We start from the raw sequence: 26,131 nt of genomic DNA, 5'->3' as shown, positions 1-26,131 counted from the left end.
ATTAGGCAGCCATTACTTTTGGCTGTATTAAAGGTAAAATTTCCCCCAAAGGATAGAGACTTGAAACTGTAGAGAATATTCAAAAGACTATTTATTGGACAAGTGAGTTTACCATAGGCTTTGAAAGCCCAAACAACTGAGATGCCCAGGACTCAAAGAACTCACAGAGGGGTAACACAAACCACTGCTGGCAATCTCTGAGAACTCAGAGGGAATTGGAGAGGTGCCAGGAGACTAGAGCTGGGTAAATAGTATCCAGTATCATCTTTGTTTTTCAGTATATCTGAGAATTTATTGTATTTTATTTTACTTTATTATTCCTTTTTTTGTTTAGAACATTTAAGTTCTCTGTTAGCAAAGTTCAATTATATAGGGACTTCCCTGGTGGTGCAGTGGTTAAGAATTTGCCTGCCAATGCAAGGGACACGGGTTCGATCCCTGGTCTGGGAAGATCCCACATGCCATGGAGCAATGAAGCCCGTGTGCCACAGCTACTGACTCTGTGCTCTAGAGCCTGTGAGCCACAACTACTGAGCCCGTGTGACACAACTACTGAAGCTTGCGCACCCTAGGGCCCCCGTGCCGCAGCTACTGAGCTTGTGTGCTGCAACTACTGAAGCCCGTGTGCCTAGAGCTCGTGCTCTGCAACAAGAGAAGCCACTGCAGTGAGAAGCCGGCACACCTCGACGAAGAGTAGCTCCTGTTTGCTGCAACTAGAGAAAGCCCGCACACAGCAACGAAGACCCAATGTAGCCAAAAAAAAAAAAATTTCAATTATATAATACATGTTAACAACTATAGTCACCACGTTATACATTAGATCCTCAGGCCTTATTCATTTTATAGTTGAAAGTTTGTACCCCTTTACCAACCTCTCCCTATTTTCCCCACCCCTTAGCTCCTGGCAACCACTTTTCTACTGTCTGTTTCTATAAGTTTGACTTTTTTAAAAAAAAGTTTCCAAATATAAGTGATATCATATAGTATTTGTCTTCCTCTTTCTGGCTTATTTCACTTAGCATAATACCATCAAGGTCCATCCATGGTGTTGCAAGTGGCAGGATTTCCATTTTTCTCATGGCTGAATGATATTCATATATATATATATCTCATATCTTCTTAATCCATTCATCTATTGACAGATGAATTGAAACAATTTCACCAAGTTCATTTATCATTTCCCCAAATTTATTGAATTCACATTTTCAACCTGTTACTGGGTGGCTGTTATGTTAGCACTATGTTCTGAAGACTAGAGATAAATAAGGCTTGACACTGTGCCCCCAAACCATGCCCTGAAAGAGTTTGATATATATAGAGAGATGGACACTTTAAAAATTGATAAATTGGGTAAAATATGAAATAAGATGGTAAGCTGAGAGCATGAGATGAGAGCACAGGTTCTGGTCCCTGGCTACACATGAAAACTAACTGGAGGCTTTTGAAAAAAATAGAGATGCCTTCTCCCCACTACCAGAGCATTGAATTACTCAGTATAGGTGGAGGGTCCAACACCTACATTGAAAACTTCTTCCTAGGTGATTCTGGTTTGTAGCCAAGTGTTGAGGCCCAGTGTGTGACAGCAGTTCATTCTGCCTACGGGTGTTGTAGAACACAGCAGTGAAGAAATGCTCATTGAACTGAATCTTGGAGAATGAATAGGAGTTTCATGTCAAAAGGTAATCCAAACAGAAGGGACAGGGGTTTCAAAGTCAAGAAGCCAGGCCAGGCCCAGGTTGACCTGGAAATGTGTAAGTGCTTCAGCAGCACGGTGGGCGTGTAAGGGTGTAGTGCAAGTCTTACGTGTGCAGGAAATGGGGGCGAAGAGGGCACGCACACAGGGGCGGACAGACGTCAGGGACTGGAGCTCATGGTGAATCCGGACTGGGTGGGCATTAGGGATCCCACGTGGGCTGTAAGAGAGAGACCCGGTCACAGCACCAGCAGTGGAGAGGAGAGAGACCCCAGGCAGCGAGGACCACTGGGCGGGACTTTGAGAGACATTTCTAAGTCAGAAGTCACAGAATTTTTTTTTTTTTTAAATTTTATTTATTTATTTTATTTTTGGCTGTGTTGGGTCTTCGTTTCTGTGCGAGGGCTTTCTCTAGTTGTGGCAAGCGGGGGCCACTCTTCATCGCGGTGCGCGGGCCTTTCACTATCGCGGCCTCTCTTGTTGCGGAGCACAGGCTCCAGACCCGCAGGCTCAGTAGTTGTGGCTCACAGGCTCCAGACGCGCAGGCTCAGTAATTGTGGCTCACGGGCCCAGTTGCTCCGCGGCATGTGGGATCCTCCCAGACCAGGGCTCGAACCCGTGTCCCCTGCACTGGCAGGCAGATTCTCAACCACGGCGCCACCAGGGAAGCCCAGAAGTCACAGAATTTGACCACTGTGCATGCTGTGTTATCTATCAGTAATATCAGTTCTGGGATTCTTTGAGCCTTCACTTCTGTATTTTTTTCCTCACGCAGTAGAAAGCATTTCCTTGTATACACATATCCCCAGTTATTTTACCTTTTCTCTATACGCTTAGGGAATACTAAATATGAAAATAAAAAACAAAACTTGTCACTATAATGATAGAATGAGATTTTATATATATACTCACTTATATACATATATATTTTGTATTCACATATATTTTATTTTTCTTATCATCAACAATCACCTTCCTCAGAGCACATACTGAGAATAAGCCTATGAGCTTTGTTAGCACCGTACCAGGAGAATTCAGTGAGCCCAGACTCTGCCTGTGTGCCGTTATGGTCTCAAACTTGACATTTCTGAATGCAAATATGTCTGACAAGTGTAAATAAGGGTGTCACACCTCAGAGTAGTACCCATCCCCACCTTGCCGTTCCCTGTCACGCGTGTGTTCAGAGGGGAACACGCCGTTTTAGTCTTCTAATAGTTTCTCGGCTGGAATTTTGTGAAGAGTGCAGTGGTGAGTGCTGTGGTTTCCAAGGTGTAGAAATGGATCTGCTTTCTTCTCCTTGCAGAATTCAGCGCATTTTCAAATACCTTGAAAAGATGCCGGCGTGAGGAAAAGGAATACTCAGTGTTCAGCCAGCGGACGGAAGAGGCGTCTGCTGCACAGTACTTCCAGGTCAGGGGAGCGGTCCCAGGTGGAACGGGGTCGTTTCAGAGTGACACACACCTGTGAATACGCCTGGGCGAGGCGGTGGGTGGAGAAGAGAGCGCAGCGGTTTTTTCTTTTTCTTCTGCCGCGCTGCGCGGCATGTGGGATCTTAGTTCCCCGACCAGGGATCGAACGCATGCTCCCTGCCTTGGAAGCGGGGAGTCTTAACCACTGGACCGCCAGGGAAGTCCCGAGAGCGCAGCGGATTCTGGTGTGTGGTCCTCTGACCAGCAGCAACAGCATCACCTGGATTGGAACCTTGTCTCTGTCACTTAGCGAGTTGTCAGGACTTGGGCAAGTGGCTGTATCTTCCTGAGCCTCAGTCTCCTCAGCTGAGGAACGTACTTCATCTGACTGTTGTGGTGATTTAATTTGATTAGAGGATGTACGTGAAACACTTAGCATGGTGCCTGGCACATAGAAAACTCTACCAAATGGTGGCCATTACAATGATGATATTTATTACTCACTGTCAATGCTCATGGATTTATACGTACCACATCACCCAGCCGGCTTGCCTCAGGATCACCACCGTCACTGCCTTCTACCCCACCCCACCCTCTCCTGGGATTTCTATCCAAGGCCCAGCTTTCTCTCTAGGCTGATGGGACTCATCAGGGCCATCCCTTTTGGCCCTGGCCCCTGTCTGTCTCACTTGCCTCTGTTATTCTTGATCTGTACTCTCTCAGCCTCTGCTTTGGGAGGGGACCCTGGGCACCAATCTGGTCAAGATCTAGGTCTGAATCCACTGTATGGAGCAAAAGGCAAAGTTCTGGGGTCTCCTTAGAGTTGTGGGCCCTACAAATAGGGCCAGCGTGGAGAGGTCACGGGTGTCTCAGAGCCTCGGCCCCCCGGTGCGTTAGACCAAGCCTGCCTTGAGCCAGGTGGCTGTGAGAGCCAAGTACTCGTGCAGGTCCTGCCTCATGGCGTGTTGACCCTCCCTGTCCTTCTCTCTCCCTTACAGTTTTACGGCTGCCTTTCCCAGCAGCAGAACATGATGCAAGATTTCGTGAGGACAGCCACTTACCACAGAGCCATCCTCCAGAACCACACTGACTTTAGAGATAAGGTAATGCTGGCAGCAGGTTATTAATCTCAAACCATTTTAAGAAGCCTTGTCAAAAACTAGACTGAACATTCAGCTTTGATAGAATTACCATATGACCCAGAAATTCCACTTCTGACTGTATACCTAACTAACTGAAAGAATTAAAAGCAGGTATTGAGAGAACTATTTGTACGTGAATGTTCATAACAGCACTATTCACAGTAGCCAAAACGTGGGAGCATTCCAAATGCCCATTAACTGACGAATAGGTAAACAAAATGTGGTATATCCATTCAATGGAATATTATGAATATTGTTTATATTTATATTATTCATAAAAAGAATGTAATGCTGATGCACGCTGCAATGTGGATGAACCGTGAAAACATATGCAGTGAAAGAAGCCAGCTACAAAAGCACATATGATTCCATTTATAGGAAACACCCAGAATAGAAATCCAGAGCGAGAAGGCAGACTAGTGGTTCCCAGGGGCTGGGGGAGGGGGACTTGGGGAGTGGCTGTTTAGTGGGTACAGGCTTGCCTTTTGGGGTGATGAAAATGTCTTGACAGAGGTAATAGTTGGATAACATAGTAAATGTACCAAAACCCGCTGAATTGTACCCTTTAAAATGGTTGATGGTTAATTTTATGTTATGTGAATTTTACCTCAGTAAAGAAATTAAGTTTTGAGAGCCAGGAACTCAAGAGACTGAATGCACTATGTTTTGGTGCACAGAACAGGTTAGGAGCTGTATTGCTACATAATGAATAGCCCTTATTGTGTCACTTTACTTCAGTATTTTTTTTTCATGGACTCCACAAGTGCCTGCATTTATTTCCTTCACAGAATGGATCTGAATGATGAATGATTGCTAACACTCTATACAAGTGTCGTCCCTTATTTTCCTACCTGTTAAACAGCCAAGGTGTTCAAGATACTATACAGCTCATCTCAGAAACAGGGTCACTGGTCAGTGAATCAGCAGTCATGGGGTCTAGTTTCATATTTTCCCATTAAGTAGCTCTGTGATCTTAGGCAAACACTAGATTTCTCTGGGCCTCACAGTCTCTTCTACTGCCATAGTAATTGTAGACCCGTGGCCTTTGAGATTTGCAGCATTAATTCCGCAGGAGGAATGTGGTAGAACATTGAAATAAGGATCCCAATCCCTGCATCCACACCCATTTGCAAAGTTGTACAGCTGCTCCTTTCATGAAGAGATAGTTTAGTTTTTTATCCCTTATCTCTGTGCAATCCTTGGGATGTACTTTGATCAACAGAATATGACAGAGGTGACATTGTGTGAGTTTCAGAGCCTAGGCCTTCATGAGCCTTGTGGCTTCTGGGCTCACCCTGGTGGAACCCTGAGACCACCATACTGTGAAGAAGCCCTGTCTAGCCTGCTGGAGGTTGGGAGGTCACTTGGAGGAGAAGTGAGGCAGTCCAGTCAATAGCCAGCACCAACCGCCAGACCAATAACTGAGGCCAGCCTGGACCTTCCTGTCTAACCAGCCCTCCAGCTGAATGCAGGAACATGAATGAGTCTAGGCAAGACCAACAGAGAAACTGCCCAACCCTCCCACAGAGTTGGGAGAAATAATACATTGGTTCTCGTTCAAGCCACTAAATTGTGTTGTAGTTTATGATGCTGAAATAGTTAATTAAAGTAGAGAGAAGACGCACGAAAAAATAGTGATAAAGGGTTGCTTTCTGTTGTCATGTCCACTCTGCTATAGAGCCCATCAGAGAATTCTTAATTTTGGTTATATTTTTTCAATTCCAGAATTTCCATTTGGCTCTTCTTTATGTCATATATTTCTTGACTGAGACTATTTATTTTTCCCTTGATTTCAGTAGTGTTCATGATTGCTGCTTGGAGCTTTATTATAATAGCTACTTGAAGGTTTTTGCCAGATAATTGTAACATCTGTGTCACTGCTGTGTTTACTTCAGTTGATTATCTATTCCCAGGGAATTGATATTTTCCTGAGTCTTCCTATGCCAAAGAATTTTAGATTGTTTTCCATACATTTTGAATATTATGAGACTCTGGGTCTTGTTTAAAGCCTATGGAGAGAGTTAATATTTCTGATTTAGGATGCATTCAACCTGGTTAGGTTCAGACTGCATGTTCCATGCCACTAGTTGATTTTCCAAGGGCTCTGGTTCCCGTGTCATTTCACTTTTCAAAGCCTTAGCAGTGCAGCTGGGCTCTATTCCATGTGCACGTCACTGGATGTTCAGTCTGGCACCTAGGCAGAGTTCTCAGAGTTTTGATGTGCTAATGATCAGGTCCATGCATGTATAGTTTGAGGGGTGAGTACAGGAATTTATTTTTAAAAATACTTTATGGGGTTTCTTTGCCCAGTTCCTTCCGCTCCATGATCTCCCTGATACTTTCTGGTTCCCTGGGACCACTTTTTAGTCTCTGGACAAAAAGCTCACTCTGCCGTGCACGTCTATGACCTCGCCTAGGTATCGCCAAGCAGAGAGAGGACAAAGAGAGGGAAAAAAGCAGTGGGGCTTGGCCCCAGTTTTTGGGAACTATGGCACCATTGAAGGCAGAGGGAGTTTCCCCTGTCTCATAGTTTGGGCTGATGTGATGCTATGACCCCCACAAGGTTTCTGGGGGCTGGAGCATAGAAGAAGGGAGGAAAGGGATGGAAAAGAAAGGAGGGGAAGGAAGAGGAGGAGAGGGGAGGGGAGAGGAAAAGACAAAAGAAGAGCAAGGGAAGAACAATTTGCACACTCTCTTTGAGCATTCGGAGTTCCCCTTCTCGCAGCTGGAGCCGGAACAGAGGACACCTCCCGCAGCTCTCTTGCCCGCACCCTGGTGTCCATTTCTGGTGTGTTGAGTTCAGGCCACGGGTGAGGGTAAGGGGGTATGGATCAGTAGTATTTCAAGTTCTGATCCTCTTTCCCAGTCTCCCTGCTACTATTGACTTTTCAGAGGCTTCACGTAGCTGCTGCATGCATTCCATCCAGGTTTTATAGCTGTATTCAGTGGGAGAGTCAGGGTAAAGTGGGCTTTCTCCTGCTTACCCAAAACTGGACATTTTCAAAAAGTCAAATATAGGTACTCTGGTGGATGAGGGTGATGGTAAGAGAAAAAGATAAGACCAGAAATGGCCATGCTTGGCCAAAGGGTCTCATATGTCTTGAGGTACCAGGACCCTTGCTTTGCCAGTGGGGCATTCCTGGTGAACAGTGAGGAAGTAATAAGCATTCCTCATGAGGAGGACCAGGTTATGGTAGGTAGGCAAGGTGAGGATGGAGGGGAAAAGCTTGTTTCTTTTGACACCTTACCTGGTGTTCAAGGTTGTGGATAAGCAGTCTTACTGACCTAAGTCTTACAGGTTTCTCATCAATTAAAATAATTCAACTCTCAACTGTTGATTGTAATACTTTTATTTGGGGAAATTTCTCTCCTTCTGAAATTGCTTAGCTTTTTTTTTTTTTTAAGTTTTTTTTTTTTTTTTGATGTGGACCAATTTTTTAAAGTCTTTATTGAATTTGTTACGATATTGCTTCTTTTTTTTTTTTTTTTTAATGTTTTGGTGTTTTGGCCACAAGGCATGTGGGATCTTAGCTCCCCGAGGGATCGAACCCACACCCCCTACATTGGAAGGCCAAGTCTCAACAACTGGGCCGCCAAGGAAGTCCCGAAATTGCTTAGTTTTAATCTATAATCTATTTTCTATTTTCTATATTATCTATAATCTGTTTTTAATTCTGGTTATAGCTTCTAAAGACCACTCCCCCAAATTACTTGCATTTGATGAGTTTTTCACAGAATTTCATATAGATTTTGTCATTCATCTGTAAAAACAAAGATATTGGACCAGATCATCTCTAAGGTCACCCCCACCTCTAAACTCATTTGGTTCTACAAAATACCTTTTTCCTGCCAGCCTGAAATGGGTTTTTCTGCCAATGAAATAAAATAGGCATCCATCTGTTGGGGTTTATGAAGGTGATAATTAATCACATGACTGATAATTAATTATATCCCTTTCCCCCTCTGAGTTCTGAACCAGTTTAGAAATAGACACAGATGTCAGGTAGAAATCACAATATCAGCTTTATTTTTGGTAATGCTATTTGCAGAATGGGGCTTGGGCCTGTATCCACATAAGGCTTCCTACCCCTTTTTTCCCCCTCAAACTGAACTTTTCCTCTCACTTGTATGCTGAACATGTGGTCTCCCCAGACAAGTCCAGAGCCTGCCCAGCAAGCTTCCACCTGGGGGACTCAAGAGCACATGCTTGGGTAGAGGATCGGCAGGCTGGCCCCTTCCAAGTACCAGCACTATGCAAGCTCAAACCATTTTCCAGCATCACCAATCAGATAAGTCACTCCTATTAGGAGATAAAAAGAGGAACGGGAGATGACCTCTCTTGCTTCTAGTACTGCCCACTCCTGGGAGTAAGTATCTCCTCCCCACTGGACACTGAAGGAACAAATTGTCCCAGTTTTAATGTCCCAGGAATCCCCTCAGTCCTAGACAGACTAGGATAGTTGGTCACACTAACTCCAAATCTATCAAATCCACCACAAATCCAAAATGTTTAAAAATCCTTTTCTGTTTGCTTCATCATACAGAAGACCCTCCTCGAATGACCCCTCAGTCCATGGAGGATGCTACCTTTTTACTAAGCTCTTGTGTTCTTTCTCATTGAAATTGATTACCTAAAAGGGCATGGGTTTAGAATGATCAATACCAATGGCTATTATTTATTGAGCAACTCAAGTATCTGCAAGCACCATGCTGAGAGCTTTCCATACAGTTTCTGTCTCAGTTCAGGCTGGTATAACAAAAATACCATAGACTGTGTGTCTTAAACAACAAACACTGATTTCTCATAGTCCAAGATCAATGTGCCTTGTAGAGCTGATGTCTGGTGAAGGTTCATTTCCTGGCTTGTAGACAGCAGGCTTCTCGCTGTATCCTCACGTGGCTGAGAGGGAGAGGAAGCAAGCTCTCCTCTGTTTCTTCTTATAAGGACACTAATCCCACCATGAGGGCTCCATTCTTGTGACCTAATTACCTCCCAAAGGCCACATATTCAAATACCATCACATTGGGGATTGGGGTTTCAACATGTGGATTTTGGAGGGCACAAAAATTCAGTCTATAGCAGTTTCCTTTGATCTTCATTACAACTTTATTACGTAAAGACTAATATTTTTGCCATTTTAGAGATGAGAGAACTGAGACCTGGGAATGTTGATAATTTACCTGATTTATACAACTGATAAATGAGAAAGCCAGAATTTGAACCCAGTTAACCTTACTTTAGAGCCCATGCACATAACCTCTGAAAGGCACTGCCATGGGAAGGTTGGTTGAAATTGCCAAGAGAGACTTTTGTTTCTCTGGGCTTAAGGATGGAGTGAAAACATTGTGGTTACTTAAACATCCCCATGCAGGTATGAGGCAGCATTGCACCTTGGTTATGTGCATGAGTTCTGGAGCCAGAGAGCTGAGTTCAAACTCCAGCTTGGCCACCTGCTGTGCATGTGCCATAGACCTTTATCCTGTGTGCCCTGAGGTCTTGAACAGGTTATCTAAAGTCCCTGGGCTTCAATTTCCTTATCTGTGAGCGTAGCAGCTACCTCCTAGAGTCCTTGCAGGATCAAGATGATACAATGCATAGGAAGTGCTTAGTACATGGCCTAAAATATCAACTCAGTCCTTGATAGCAAGTATTATTATTATTGATGGTCTTGGGGATGGTGCTATAGTTTCTACCGCTGCAATAATTTTAAATCTTTCAAATCTTGATTTCTTCATTCTGCCTCCTCCATGCAGTTTTAATGAAAATCCTTCCTTGACCAGAGCACTGCTGGCTGAGAACCCCATTTGGAATCTATCCAGGAAACTGACGCTGCTGGAACCCACCCCCTCCCCCTCCTCAGAGTTTCTGTTAATTGCCATATGGCTATTTTTAGTTTCTTTTGAGTGTGCACTTGGAACGAGCAGGGAAAGTCCATCCTGCTGAGGGTAGGGGTTTGTGTGGGGTTGTGTGAGCCGTAGGGTTTTAATTTGGAAATGTTTTGACGCTTCATTTGTCAGGGCACCAGTTGCTGGAAACTTGTGAGAGTAAGCAGGAGCCGGGAGCTTATTATTTTTTTTAAATCAGCATTTTCACTAAAGGAGAGAATTCCCAGTTGCGACAGCTGCTTAGTGCATCCAAAAGTGAGGTTGGCTTAGGCAGAAGGGATTCAGGGATTTGAAGGCTTAAAAGAAAACATAAATAACTACAACAAACATGCAAAGCAGCCTGTTCAGATTGTCAGCTGATATTCAGATTTGCAGAGCCTGAGCTTTCTGGCTCTTCCAGTTTGAGTTTTCTTTGGTGCGGACTTACCATCAGTTTGGTCGAATGTCCTTGAGTCCATCTCTGATCCTGCTCTGAAATTCTCTGACTTTAGAACACTGCTACTACTTTATTTGGTTAACCTGGCACACTAATGAGGCCCAACCTTAATCACCGATGGAATAAAGGCTGCAGCACAGGCCTGCCAGATAGTCGTGCTGGCATGTGTTAAAACAGGTCTTGCTTCCTGAAAAAATTTTTAACCTCTTTAATGAGGTATGAAGCACGTACAAAAAGCTGTACATATTTAATGTATACAACTTGATGAGCTTAGGGATAAGTATACACCCATGAAACTATCATCACGATCTAGGCCATAACCATATCCATCACTTCCAAAAGTTTCCTCCTGTCCTCTTTATTTATAATGATAACTATTATTAGTATTTTGTGATAAGAACACTTAACATAAGATCCACTCTCTTAGCAAATTTTTAAGTAATAAATACAGTATTGTTAACTGTAGGCACTAAGCTGTGAAATGGATGTCTAGGAAGTAAGAATTATTCATCTTCTTTAAAATTTATTTATTTTTGGCTGCGTTGGGTCTTTGTTGCTGCGTGTGGGCTTTCTCTAGTTGCGGCGAGCGGGGGCTACTCTTCGTGCGGAGTGCGGGCTTCTCATTTTGGTGGCTTCTCTTGTTGCGGAGCACGGGCTCTAGGCGCATGGGCTTCAGTAGTTGTGGCACACGGGCTCAGTAGTTGTGGCTCACAGGCTCTAGAGCGCAGGCTCAGTAGTTGTGGCACACGGGCTTAGTTGCTCCGCGGCATGTGGGATCTTGCCGGACCAGGGCTTGAACCCGTGTTCCCTGCATTGGCAAGCGGATTCTTAACCACTGCGCCACCAGGGAAGTTCAAGAATTATTCATCTTGCATGACTGAAACTTTGTACCCTTTGACTAATACTTTCCTGTTTCCCTCTCTCTCCAGCCCCTGGCAACCACCAATCTACTCTCTGCTTCTAAGAGTTTAACTCTTTTAGATCCTTCATATAAGTGAAATCATGCAGTATTTGTCCCTCTGTGTCTGGCTTATTCCACTTGGAATGTTGTCCTCCAGGTTCACCCATGTTGTCTGTCACATGTGGCAGGATCTCCTTTTTTTTAAGGCAGCACGGTATTCCATTGTGTGCGTATGCCACAGTTTCTTTATCCGTTCTTCGAATCCTCCACATCTCGCCCTGAGTGCTGTTAACCATTGACAGCAGCATCCTCATTTAGAACTGTGGAGGGAAGTGGGAAGAAAGGAAGTAACTCATGACTCCTGCTAGGTGCTTTGCATATCTTATCTCATTTTAATCCTTGCATGTTAGTCAGGGTTCTTAGCTGCCAGCATCAGAAACCAACTCTGCTAATTTAAGAAAAAAAGAAAAAAGAATTTCCGAAAAGGATATGGGATCATCAGAGAGCTAGGCGTGGAGGCTACAAGGCGAAAAATAATTTCCAGAGTCATGCTGCAGAATTGATCTCTGGGAGACCTCCATGCAGCCAGACGTGGGCACCGCAACCTGCATAGGCTTCACCCGCTGCTACCCTGGAGTGTTGTCCTTAGAACCTTTCTCTGTTGTGCTGCTGGAACCGGGAGGTGGCCATGACTGCACCTGAGTGGATTCTGTGCTGTCCTGCGTCTGCACACTGTCAGCTTCACAGTGCAAAGTGCATCTTATCAGGAGAGCCCCGGTCATGCCTGTGCTTTAGCTTCAGGGATGCTGGAAGAGAGCAGCAGACACCTGTAACTTCCCAAGTGGGAGGCTGGTGCTGCCCCAGAAGTGGGACATTCTCCAAGCACAGGAAGGGGGTTCAGATGCTGAGAGGCACAGAAGAATGGTAAATGCCCGCCACACCACACGACAAAAAAATTCAAGGTATATTATTAGCCTGATAGTATAGATAAAGGGACCAGAGATACATAAATTTAACTAACTTGCTTTAAGGTACACGACTACTAAGTGGTAGAGCTATATGCGAACTCACATCTGCCGGGACTGCACAGTGATTTTGGGAGCAACATAAAGCCATTCTCTATGTGTTCTAGGTTGATAATCAAACTGATATTTTATCTATGTGATTTTTGGAACGTGTATGGGGGCAGGATGTGATAGTGAAAAATGATCTCTGATACATCTATATATCTCTGTCTAGTGTGTGTGTGTGTGTGTGTGTTTCCCTATGGCTTGGACTTTGGAGGCCGTTTTACTTTCCTAGGGCTGTCATAACAAATTACCACAAACTAGGTAGCTTAGAACAGCAGAATTTTATTCCCTCACAGTTCCAGAGGTCAGAAGTCCAAAATCAGGGTGTCAGCACGCCCATGCTCCCTCTGAAGGCTCCAGGGGAAGATCCTTCCTCGCCTCCTTCTAGCTTCTTGAGGTTGCTGGCAGTCCTTGGTGTTCCTTGACTTGTAGATGCACCACTCCAGTCTCTTCTTTGTCACATGGCATTCTCCCCATGTGTCTGTGTCTCTATGTAAATTTCTCTGTCCTTGTAATGACGCCAGTCACATTGGATTTAGGGCTCACCCTAATCCAGTATGACGTTATCTTAATTTGCTATATCTGTAAAAACTCTATTTCCCAATAAGGTCACATTCACAGGTTCTGGGTAGACATGAATTTTGGAGGACACTATTCGACCTAGTACAGAGGCCAAGGTTCACGTTAGGTCATATATCACAAAAACTCATCCCTGGGATAAATTCTCTGTAATACAGGTGAGGAGAAAGAGGTAGAAAATGGATCTCGGTCTTAACTGATCTCTTTGGCCCCTTAAGCTCCAAGGGGGTGTCCACATAGATTTCCTGAATGTGAGTAAAGCAGATGGTGTGTCTGTGCCAGGATTCTCCTGAGCCTGAATAAAATCTGCTCCTGTAAGAGTACTGGAGAAAGATGCCAGAATCAGCAGAGGAAAATGCTTTCATTTGGTATGAAAGCAAAGTGCAGCTTTCAAGGAGAGCCAAGAAGACTGAATAAACAACGATCACAGACTGTCTTTCAGGGCATTTGGGAAAGAGGGAGCTAGGGGCTTTAATGCAGTAGATGGATTTTCTAGTCAAGATATCTGTGCTCCAATCCTGTCTCTGTACCTTTCAAGATGCTGACATGTGACCTTAATCTTTTTGGGGTTAATTTTAAAATGGGATAAGAACACGTAACACATGATGGCTATAAGAATTTAGTGAACTGCTATACCAAAATCTCAGCACAGCATCAGAATTCTGCGGACATACTGGGAAATTTAAATCAGAAATCACTGGCACTTATCTGGGCTTATTAGGGTCAACTAGGTTATGCTGCTGTAACAGTCAACCCCCAGACCTCAGTGGTTTAAGCCAATAGAGCTTTATATCGTGCTCATTTAATCCATTATAAGTTAGCTAAGGGCTGTATTTTGTCTCATTCTCACTCCAGGACCCAGGCTGAGGAAGCAGCCTCCATGTGAAACATGACTAGTTCCTGTTGCAGAGAGAAGCGGAGCGTGGCAAAGCACACTCCTGGTTCTTAAATCTTCCACCTGAAAGTGACCCATGTTAACTTCTGACCACATTACATGGTCCAAAGCAAGTCATGTGGTCACTCCTAATTCCCAGAGAGCAAGGGATACAATTCTACCATGTGCCCATAAGGAGAACCAGAAATATCTGGTAAGTGGCACTAATGACTATCATACCAGATGCCACTCTTGCAAAATCATTAAAGAAGGGACAGATTGCTAAGGTGAAATTCTCAGTGCCTCAGCTCTGCATGGGAGGGGACTAGGAAAAAAAGAGGTTTGAAAAAAATCAGTATTTCACTGGTATGGTTTTAATGGCTAACTTACTATTAACTTCTGCCTGGTGGATTCCCTTCCCACTGAAGTCAAGGCATTTTAGAAACATCCTAGGGTTGAATTTCTAAACCTTTCCCATTCCCTCTAAGACAGTGCCATGAAGGGCCAGTTTGGAGCAACGACTGACTTTGTTAGAGGCTTATATAGAAGACTCTATGCAACAGTAACTTCTAAAGTAGATGTCTTTGTTTTAATATCTGCTTTCCAGGATAAAAATGTAAGTGGATAAATAGGATAAAGTCAGTAAAAAGGAGTTAAGTTGCTGTACTAGAACCTGGTCTTTTCCAGCACTGAACCAGGAATTGGGCATTGATGAACTTAAGAGCTTGTGCCTGTTATCTTCTTTTTGCTTGATTTCCTAAATCTGAGGTATTGACACAATCACTCAACTCCAGAGTGATGGCTTAGGTTTAGAATTTAGAAGTTCAGAAACCCGGAAAAGACAGAATCACAGAAAAATGTCAGGAAACATGTTGAATTTTGTTTAAGTAGCAGCATGTTCTTAGCCTCAGTTCCCTGAATCACAGATCATGCGGCAAAGGCTTACGTGGTAGTATTTTCTTAGGGGGGGGACCATCTCAGTGGAGCAGGAGCGAGGCAGAGCAGGAGGGAGAGCAGGTGTGAGGGAGGGTGTTACTGAGCTGGCCACAGCGTGATGAAAAACCGATCACTCGCTGTCACCGGACATCTTCAGGGAGGTCGTATGAAGCCACTCTGTCTTCAGACAGTTCATCGGGGGAGAAAAGGAGAATGATTTCTCCATTGGCTGCCATCTCCCGCTGGTGAAGCACGCCCCCGCAGGGTGTTAACTCCCTACTCTTCATGGTGCACGTGCATGCGTGCCAAGTGGGTACTGTCGTGCCTGCCCCATGCCTCAGCTGCGACAAGGGCACTGCGGTAGGAGGCAAGGTGACAAAGTGCATGTGGCGTGAGGGAGGTGGGCACTGTTTTATTGTACCCGTGAGCAATGTGAGGGAACAGGAGAAGCCTCTGCAGCAAACTCCTTCAGCTGTAGCAGCAGCAATGAAACTCAGCTCCATGTTTCAAAGACCAGTACAAGCAATTCCTAGGGCCACTCTGGCCGGCCAGCAAGGCGAGCGTTCCATTCTGGCGTGCTGCCAGAACTGAAGGTGTTATAAACATCCCCCAAGCCAGGAACCTGGGAGTCAGGCTAGACTTTTCCTTTCCAGTTTCCAAATTCTTTAGCTTCTATTAATCCAGCAGTTTTGCAACTCCTTCTCTTCCCTTTTGCCCCACAGCTGATTCTTTGTTCTCATTGTTACTGTATCTTTCCTGGAGGATTGCAAATGTTTTCCAATTAGTTTCCCTACTTGTCCCAGTTAAGATAGCTTTGGCCTCCAGTAGGAGGAAAATCCCTACTTAAATTGGCTAAAATGTTGGAGGTAGTGTGATTCTGAGGTGTTTTAATCCAATTTCTCTGAGCATCACATTTCAATTTAACCATGTCCAAGAAAGAAGAAGCATCTTTCTTACGTCTGTCTTAGAAGGGAGAAAACCTTTCCAGTAGCTCCCAACAGACTTCCCCTCAGGTCTCATTAACAATATTTCATCACACACGCAAGTGTAATGATCACTGGCAAGAGAAATGGAACCACTTATGATTGCCCTGGACCAATCAGGATCCCCTCCCTGGGACTGGGGATGGTTAACCACACAGAGGAGGATAAATACTCAATAAAGTGAGGTTCTGATAGGAAGTAAGAAGGGACTGATGTTAATTAGGAACCACCACTGTCTGCGTTGCAGCCTCTGATCTTGTGCCCTCCAATCCATGCCACCACTATGAGGCTGCTGAAATACGACTATGAAATAATTCTTCCACTGAAAACTGTTTTATGATCCTTCTTTGCTTAAGGATTAAGTCCAAGCTCTTAGTGTCGTATACAAGACCATCTACAATCAAGCATCAGCTTTTGCTCTTGCCATGTTAATTTCTCAACCATGCCCCCACTTGTACCTCTAACACACACATCATGCTCCTGAGAAAATTTGCTGCCTCCCAGACATGACTGGCTCTGTCATTCTTGGGTGCCTTTGTTCAGACTGCTCTCCTGCCAGTCCCTCCATTCAGATGGCACACATTGACTTACCTCTTGATTTTCACTCCTCGGGTCATCTCAGTGAAGTCTTTCCAGAATCCTTGGTAGAGTAGACTAATCCTCCTTCATAGTTTCACTGGGTCCATTATATAATACTATCATTGCCACTGTAACACATCATTATGCTTCTCCCTACTAGACAGTCATGTTATTTTCAGCTTTGCGTTCCCAGCATCCAGCAGTATTTGGCACAGTGGGTAATAGAAGACACCTTTGATGTCTGATGAATGATTGAGTGCCTGAGGGTTTAGAGCTGAGTGAGCTAGTCTGAGTCTATTGGCAGCATATGAAGGGGATTAATCATGGAGAGAGAAGGTAGGAGTGATCAGCATCTTTGTATTTTCTGTAATAATAGAGAAAAATAGTTGGAGAACTGGTGAAAGGGTGGTTAAAAGATTGGTGAAGGGTTTATCTATCCTCTGCCAGAAGACCAGGTGGAATGAAACAAGGGTGCTCATAAGTATTATTTATTCATTATTTAAATACAGGCAACCCTTTTGTTGAAAGCAAGTTTCACTGCACAGCAGATGTGGAGTTCTGTCTTATGGGGAGCTATCACAGCAGAATTCCTCTGCCATAGAGAAAGTTCTAATTATCTGAACAAGATTTAAGCCTAAGCTGCAAAGGCCATCAAGGGATGTCTTCTGCAACTCTTGAAGTGATTTGGAATTTTCCTTCTTTGACAAAAGCTAGAGTAAGAGATGTGATGGACTGCAAAAGGCTGTGTAGTTCCCTCGTTCTGTTTCTGCTTGGAAGCTGTTCAGTCACCCTGTTGGTCAACAATTTGGATGTTGGAATAGTTGGGCGCAGTCTATGGGGTAGGGAGCCCATGGCAGGTAACTATGATGATAAAGTACATGACAATGCAAGAGCATGGGGTACTTGTAACTTGGGGTGGTTCAGTGGAGATATCTACAGATGTAATAAAATAAGGGCTGGAAGAAGCAGCAATGGCTGTGGAAGTGCCAGGTGGGTAGGACACAATTTCGGAGTATAAGGCATACAAAAATGACAGTTGGGGTATTGCAATTCAGAGCAGCCATCGATATGCTCAAGCAAATAAAGAAAGAATGAATAAATAATAACTGGCATAACTGGAGGAATTGACTGTGGGATAATCAGGACCTCAATATTGGAAGACAGTTATAAAACTGCTAGGGTGAAAAGAAGGCTAAATGGGACAAATATTACGGTAGCCCGAACAACACAGAAAATAGAATTGAAAATGAAGGGAGTGGCTAAGAGCATAGGGTTTCAGTTAGGTACATTTGTTTTTATCTCATCTCTGCCATTTATTAAGTGTATGACTTCAACTGCATCTGATTCTTAGTCTCTTTATCTGCAACATGGAGAAAATAATGGTACCCACATTAGATAGTTGTCATCACGAGTAAATAAGGTAAAAGTACTAAACAAGCGTAGTACATAATAAGTATAAAAATAATGGTACATATTTATTTTTACTTTATCATTCAAGGGTAGTTTTGTTTCATGTTTTCTTAAGGACCTGGATGTTCTTTGTTAATTTTAGCCCAGTGAATCCAAATAAATAGCTTTGAACCCTCTTGGGGCTTTTTAGACCTGTTCAAACATTTTGCAGGATTTCTTTGCCTAGGAAACCATAAGAGCATGTAATTAAAATCATCTGTACAAGCAAAATGACCTTATATTTTTAATATTTTTAAAACCTTATTTACAAATAAATTCACAGAACTTTTGGCCACTGTTACATGGACCAATTGTTGACTTTTCCCCATTAGTCCTCGCAAGGATTTCATACCATTTTCTGGTGCTGCCCCGTATAAGCTCCAAATTAGCCATTTTTATAGTTACTGCCTGTGTATCCAGGGGAAGCTGAGGATGAATTCTCTCTCTAGAGGAACATTGTATACCAGAGCTAACTGGATTGTAATGTAATGACAATATGGCAATGTCCAAAGAAAGTCATCCTTTGAAGGATGCTGAAGATCACAAGATTGAAGAGGATGTGTTACGCTGGTAGAAGGTACTTTCTCAGGGAGGTAACAGATTCGCGCTGTACCTTTTGGATCATGAATCTGTTCCCTATCTGTGGTAGTGAGACACATTTTTATTTATTCAGCTTGTTTAACAAAGATTTAGTGAGTGTTTTTACTGTGTGCCAGACCCCGTGCTATATCAGGGATTCAGTAGTGACCAAGAAGCACATAGAGGTCTCTCCTTTAATGAAGCTTGCAGTCCAGGGGAGGGAGCAGAAATTAATCAAATAATGCCTCTTTGAATGAAAAATTATAACTGTGATGAATGTTATGAAGGAAGGGTTTGAGTAGGTGATGATACATAGAGCTGGAGGACTTTACTTAGCCTGGGAGGGGAGCGAAGGCTAAGGAAGTCTTCCCTGAGGGAGAGCTGTTTGAGATCTGAAGGATGAGTTGGTGTATCAGCCAGGGTTCCTGCAGGAGAGGCAAGGCACACCCGACAAGGTGTTTTAGAAGAGTTAAATAACAGGACCATTTACAGTGACGTGGGCAGAGTAAAGGGAACCAACACGGTACGGTGAAGCGCCCTGGCACTACCAAGAGGGGGAACTTTTACCACCCCTTGGCCTAAAGGGGAAGGGGGAAGGGGTAGTTGCTGGAAACCTGAGAGAATAGTCATAGCTATAAGAGATGGAAGCCCAGCAAGAGCTGTGGCTTTTGGTAGAGGGGACACAGCCAATCCATGGAGACCCGGGAGGGAGGAAGCCAGGAGAATAAGTCATCTGACCTCACTGTCCTCACTCCCTCTGACCTCCTGTTGTCTTTTCTCTTGGGTGATCCCAACCAGAGTCCAGTAGCGTGGAGCCATCGGAAGCGTTTAGAGTGTGGTATGGTCAGATTTACATCTCTTCACGGTCCGCCCTTTCCTCCCATCTTCTGCTGCACAGAAAGATGGCCATGGTCCTACAGACAGCTGAGCACTGGGTCCTCATCCGGCTCTGCCCTTTACCAGTAGTGTTACCTTGGGCTGGAAGCAGTCTCCCCAAGCCTGTTTCCTTCTCAGTACAACGGGGACATAACTATGTACTCTCCATCCCAGGGGGGCATGAGGATCAAATAGATAGTGTCAGGGGAACGTTCTTTGGAAACTGGAAACTGCTTTACACGTGGAAGGGGATTTTATTGCTCTCTTTTGCCTCTGTCTGAGGTGAGATACTTTTCCCTAGGATAAGAAAGTATAACTTAATGTCTGCCAAGGTCCTCAAACATACCCAGTTCTGTGATGGCCTACCAATGGTAGAATAAAAAATGGACTCAATATAATCTTCTGTGAGGACAAGAAAACGTGATGAGAGGCAGCTCCAAGGCTTCCTGAGGTGCCAGATTAGATGGTGTAACAGAATTATCTGCATTAATGTCCTGTCTTCTCCTAGTCTGGGAAACCCCAGCTGGAAAGGGCTGAAGGAGTGTATTTCCATTAGAGCCTAAATACTTGCTTGGACTTGTTTGTTTTTCACCAGAGAATGAATTCTCAGCCTTCCTCAGCTTTGTTTCCAACATTTCATGGCTTACGTAGACGGGGCAGAATGTCCCTCCCTCTCCTCTCCCTCTCCTACAAGCCCCAGACTGAAAATTCACTTGTTAACTTTTTAAATATACACACAAGCGGGAAACAGATGGCATTATCTGGATAATGCTTGCAAAAGATCAGATTCTTTTTCAAGGGCTATGCTCTGTTTGAAATAGCCAAATGAATAAGGTTGTTTTGGCTTGAAATTAGTTATTGAAATAAGGTATTTGGACAACAGTTTATAATTTTTCAACTCTTCTCTAGGTAGGGTCTGGGCCTGTCAGTGCATCTTCCTACCAAAAGGCCTAATTTGGCAAAAAGCTGAACCGTATCAGGCTCCCTCCCATCTCTGAATTTTTCTCTCTCTCCCCATTCCCTCTGTCTGATGTCTCTCTCCCAGTGGTAAAATGTTTCTTTGGTTTTTAGTCTGCAGGATCAAGAGAACTGAAAAACACTGCTCTAAGATGTGCTTCATGACACCCTAATAAAAGAGACAAAGTGTTCCCTTCACACATTTCTAGGACACCTGTCACCAGAGCAAGCAGGTGCAATTTCTATTGTATCTTAATTTTGTATCCATATTTTGGACTGAGCATAGTATCTAAGGTATTATATTTTTAAATTAATTTATTAATTTATTTATTTTTGGCTGCGTTGGGTCTTCGTTGCTCTGCACGGGCTTTCTCCAGTTGCGGCGAGCGGGGACTTCTCATTGCGGGGGCTTCTCTTGTTGCGGAGCACGGCCTCTAGGTGTGTGGGCTTCAGTAGTTGTGGCACGCGGGCTCAGCAGCTGTGGCTCGCAAGCTCTAGAGCACAAGCTCAATAGTTGTGGCACACGGGCTCAGCCGCTCTGCGGAATGTGGGATCCTCCCAGACCAGGGCTTGAACTCATGTCCCCTGCATTGGCAGGCGGATTCTTAACCACTGTGCCACTAGGGAAGTCCTATTATATTTTTAATTGAAGAAGGCTTTGGAAAGGTTCTTCTGGATGTGGTGCATCTTTTTAGGGGACCATGGATTGCACTCTCCAACCTACAGCCTCCTCTCTCTAGACAGCAGTCATGGGTGTTCTTGCAATAAACCAGGACCATGTGAAGATGAAGTATTTCCTAGGGAGGATGAGGAGAAGTGACTAGTGGTATTTCTAAAAGTATAGACAGCCTGACAGCAAATTCCAGAGACTGGGTGACATTTTAAATTAGTAATGCTCCTAATTATCCAAACCCTAGGAGACCATATGGAATAGAGCCACAGCTCTAGGATTAATATAAGTGAGCACCGTGAACCCATTACTAACAGCATGTTCTCTTAGAATAATGGCACCGTAGCTGTGTCAGCACAGTGTGATACTGCAATTAAAACACGGATACACACATGCACAACCTCTGATATTTCCTATTTTTTTGGAAAAATTTTCCTACTATCAAAGTAAAAAAAAAAACTGTTATAAATTTTTCTGAAAAAAGTAATACTTTGTTTCCTTGTCATTCGTTGCCTATTGGTATTGCTGGGTTAAAATATCAGATTTATAAAAGTGAAATTAAATAATCAACATGTGATTTTATAGAACGTGAGCTTGGAAGGCAGAAGTGCCCAGATTCAACTCCTGGCTCCCCTACTTACTGCTAGGTGAACTTGGGCTTATTCAATGTCTCTGATGTTCAGTTTGTCATCTCACAAGTGGCCATAATAAGGCTATCTATTCATACATTTATTGTGAGGATTTAGAGCCAAGTGAAATGCCTTGCTCAAAGCTAGTGCTAAAAGATGCTAAGAATAAAAGTCACTGATGAGACGGAAATACAGGAGCCTGAGATTTCAGCGATCAGACTGAGCTTGAGACCTCAGCTTCAGCTGTGCATGGGGCCAGGGGCGCAATCCACACTGTCCTCTTCCTCTCAGCATGCAGGTCCAAATGTTCGTTGGTCCCTTTGTGCCAGTGAATGGTGGTCTTCTTGATTTAAGTCCTAGGTCTGAACACAGAGAATAGAAGTTTCTGTAAATTCTATGTGTCCACTGTCTTAATACCCTCCTACCCTCCATATAAACCTCCCCAACTTTTTGGAGGGGACCTAAAAAAAAAAGCACATATCTCACTTTCGGATTTTTAAAGACTATCTTCAGTTTTTCCTGAATATATATACACACACATGTACATATAATATGCATATACATATGTATATAGGTATATAATGCTAAAAATTATTTGAGACAGTTTTCATTTTGTTCATGCTGACAGGTAGGGTAAGCAAATTTCATTCATGACCCACTACTTTTCTTGGCCCTAAACATCCTAAAAGTAAACCATGTTAACAAAGAAACTGTAGTAATAATAACAATAATTTGAAAATCACCAATTATACAGTAAGTGCTTTGTATACACTTCCTACTAATCCCCACAGTAAACCTTAAAAGGTGGGTATTATTAACCCCATTTAACGTAGGAGAAAAAGAAGTCTCATAGAGATTCATAACTTGGCCAAGGTAAGACCACTTGTAAAAATCAAAGCTAGTACTTTGAGCGCAATGCTCAAAGTTGGCATGATGCCAACAGCTAAGCTCCGGTTTGTGTTTTCACCCCTTTTTTGTCTTTTCCTTTCCTTCCAGGTTGTTCTAGATGTTGGTTGTGGATCAGGAATACTGTCATTTTTTGCTGTACAGGCCGGAGCTCGGAGAGTCTATGCAGTTGAGGCCAGTTCAGTAGCACAGTATGCTGAGGTAAGTGGTTGTACTTTTACAGCAGTGACTAACTAGGTCTTCAGTAGACTTCAGGGGACTGAGTGATGGACCTTCCACGTAGGTTATTTTAGAAGAATTTTTGTTTTACCTGTCTGATTTTTTTTTTCCTGTTGGGATGTTACTGCTGAAAGAGCCCGCCTTCACTGTAGTAATTGATGTGAAAACAATTATTTTAAAAATTTCACGATACTAAAATTATAACAGAACTTTCTTGGGCCTGGGGGAGATGAATGCTATCTTATCTTTAATGACCTACTGAGGTGAGGAGTCAGACATCCCTGGAGCTAGGTTTATTTTTTTTCTTAAATGCTGTACTGGCAATAACTGCACCACTCACTTTAAATTTCAATTTTGGTTTAAGGGACTGTTGCCACATGGTTGTAGTTGGAGCATGGACAGATGTCTGTGCTTCTTTTTCAGATTTCAGGTTCTGATTGGAGGGCAGGGAGATGCTTTGTTTTAAATATGGTACTCCATTATCATTATAAAATGTGTACAAATATTGGAGAATAAGTCAAAGTCAAGAGTCAAGTCATAATAGCTTTCAGTAATATTTGGATGTAATAACAACCCAGTCAAGCTGCAGAGCTGGATGTGTGTGTGCACGTGCACGCACAAGGTAATGTGCTTGTCATTCACACCTGGAGGATGCCTGCATTTAAATGAGGGGTAGAATGGCAGATAGAGAGGGAAGCTTGGCTGCTGCTTCTGAGGAACATCCTGAAACTTTCCTCCGACCTGGGACAAGCGCTAGCTCTGAGTGATGGTTGGTTTTGGATTGAATGACCCAGAAGGGGCCAGAGACCAGTAGACAGTATGGCACGTTCGGAAGGAAAGACTGCCAGGGCCTGATGGCTGGCATGTTGTTACACTCTCTTCTTCCAACAAGTCTTGGATAAAATATTTTTAGTCATTTGCTTACTTACCAATTCTTAAGAGTCATTTTTATCAACTGTTAGGTGCACACAAAAGAATATTTGTAAGATGTGTACATTTTAATATTTGTAAAATGTGTACAAATGTGTACGTTTGTAAAATGTGTCAAGAACAACAATACAATGAATGTGTGTCCACTACGTCTTTTTTTTTTTTTTTTGGCCATGCCACGTGGCTTGCGGGATCCTAGTTCCCTCACCAGGGATCAAACCCACGTCCCCTGCAGTGGAAATGTGGAGTCTTAACCACTGGACAGCCAGGGAAGTCCCAACTATGTCTTTTAAGAGATAGGCCATTAACATTTCCATTAAAGGTTCATGTGTCTTGTCCTGATCACTTCTCTTTTCTGCCCTAAATAGAGGTAACCACTATCTTGAATTTTTGTTAATCACGTTCTCGCTGTTCTTTATAGTTTTACCGCATATGTTTCTGTCCCTAAAAACATATCCTTTCTGAACTTTCCATAAATGGAATCATAATGTATATATCCTATAATTTGCTTTTTTCACCCAGCGTGATGCTCCTGAGGGTCATTTTGTTGATGCATACAGCCATTGTTTATTCCTCTTCAGTGCTGGATAGTGTTCTATTATATGAAACGCTCAGTGCACTGAGCTGTTGACGGACTTTGGATGGCTTCCATTATAAAAGTATTATTATGAATATTCTTATACACACTCCCTACTGCATCTGTGCTGGAGTTTCTCAGTATATACCCAGGAGTAGAATTGTTGGGTAATAGGGCATGTATACCTTCACCTCTGTTCTGTGATGCCAAATTGTTTTCCAAAGTGGTTGTTCCAATTTTCACTCCCTCCAGCAGTTAACGAGAGTGCCATTGTTCTCCAACTTGGTCAACGCTTGATACTGTCAGGCTTCGGAATTCTTGCCAATCTGGTGTTTATTACATATTTGTGGTTTTAATTTGTATTTTCTACCCACTAATGACTTTGAGTATCTTTGCACAGTGTTTGGCCATTTGTACTTTCTCTTCTGTGAAATACCTGTTCCAATTTTTTTGACAATTTTTCTTTTGAATTGTTATACTAACTCTAATTCATTTGTAGAAATGATTTCTATATTCTGGAAATTAATTCTATTCAGTTATACATGTGAAAAATGTCTTCTCCCAGTTTTGTACCTCACCTTTTCTCTTTATGGAGTTCTAAATAAGATTTAAATGTGGAATTCTAAACAAGAAAAGAGGAAAATACAAGCTTATGTAGAGAGAACCCATAGATAAAAATGCCTCTGCTTCGATTTTAATAGATCTCAAAATGCAGTCTTAATGGTGAGGAGTTGAGGGTAGAACTTTGTCTCAGGTGTTGCCCATTCATTTAATCACATCTTCATTCACTTGCATCCCACAAGTCTGTTTCTTGGGGGATACAGGAGAAACAGAAATGACGAAGGTGTATTCCTGTATTCAGAGAGCTTCTGTTCTAATAAGAGATTGATCCTGTTGTTGTCTCTTGTATCAGACACCAAAAAGAGAGAGAGAGAGGGAGAAAGGCATTAATTTAGAGATTTCCTCTTTCTCATATGGTTTGTTTTCTCATGTATTTAAGGTGGTTTGAGACATACTTGATAGTTATTTTTAAAAATTTCATACCCTTGGTTGTAGTATTTTAAGGGAAGAGAGGAAGAGCGAGCTAGTGGTGCATTCCCTAGACATAGTCCTGTCTCCCTCAGAACTGTGTCCCAGCACACACTCCCAGTAATCACCAGCACACCATGGGAGGGGCCGGTCTGGAACTGTGTGTGTGATTGGTTTCTCCAAGAGAATTCTCAGCCTGATTAAACACATCAGCAGGACTGTTGGCTTCTCGCAGAGCGGGGCTACCCTCATGGACACTTTTACCCAGAGGGTCCGCTGGATAATTGTAAGGGTCTCTAGCAAGAAGCCAATACAGAGAAGAAAAGGGAAGGAACTTAAAATTGTAAAACTTTGTATTGTTTTAATCTTTGAAACTATTTTAAACTATTTAAAGCATGGACCTAATTTCAAACTTACAGATAAGTTGTAAAAATAAAAATAATTCAAAGGCTACCCAAATGCTCTTTACCTAGATTCACGTGTTGTTCACATTTTACCCCATTTGCTTTATCATTTACTCTTGCTCCCTCTCACCATACCTGAACACACACATACACAAATATGTATACATACGTATAGGGGTGTGTGTGTGTATATATTTTTTACATATATGTAGATAGAAACACACACACTTTTTTTCTATGGGTTAGTTATATACGTCATAGCCCTTTATCCTTAAACATTTCAACGTGGATATCCTAAGAATGAGACCATTCTCTTATATAAACCAAGAAGAATTTAAAGGTGAAAAAGAAGCTGTACAATGACTTGTCCATTGAGGCTTTCGATGTTACTGAATAAAAGGTTTTGGGGAGGCCCCAG

General features: G+C 43.0%; 1 protein-coding gene across 1 annotated transcript in view; it reads left to right on the top strand.

Moving 5' to 3' along the window:
* Positions 1-26,131, top strand: part of LOC133098422 (histone-arginine methyltransferase CARM1-like) — a 254,019-nt gene that overhangs the window by 153,507 nt on the left and 74,381 nt on the right. The window contains exons 3-5 of the mRNA XM_061201230.1: positions 2,997-3,103; positions 4,101-4,205; positions 22,645-22,755. Coding sequence (XP_061057213.1) covers positions 2,997-3,103; positions 4,101-4,205; positions 22,645-22,755 — 323 coding nt within the window. The remainder of the gene's footprint in view (positions 1-2,996; positions 3,104-4,100; positions 4,206-22,644; positions 22,756-26,131) is intronic.

Source organism: Eubalaena glacialis, chromosome 9 (genome assembly GCF_028564815.1).
Source record: "Eubalaena glacialis isolate mEubGla1 chromosome 9, mEubGla1.1.hap2.+ XY, whole genome shotgun sequence".
NCBI lineage: Eukaryota > Metazoa > Chordata > Mammalia > Artiodactyla > Balaenidae > Eubalaena > Eubalaena glacialis.
The sequence above is the reverse complement of the archived record's forward strand: the minus strand, read 5'-3'. Positions and strand labels throughout refer to the sequence as shown.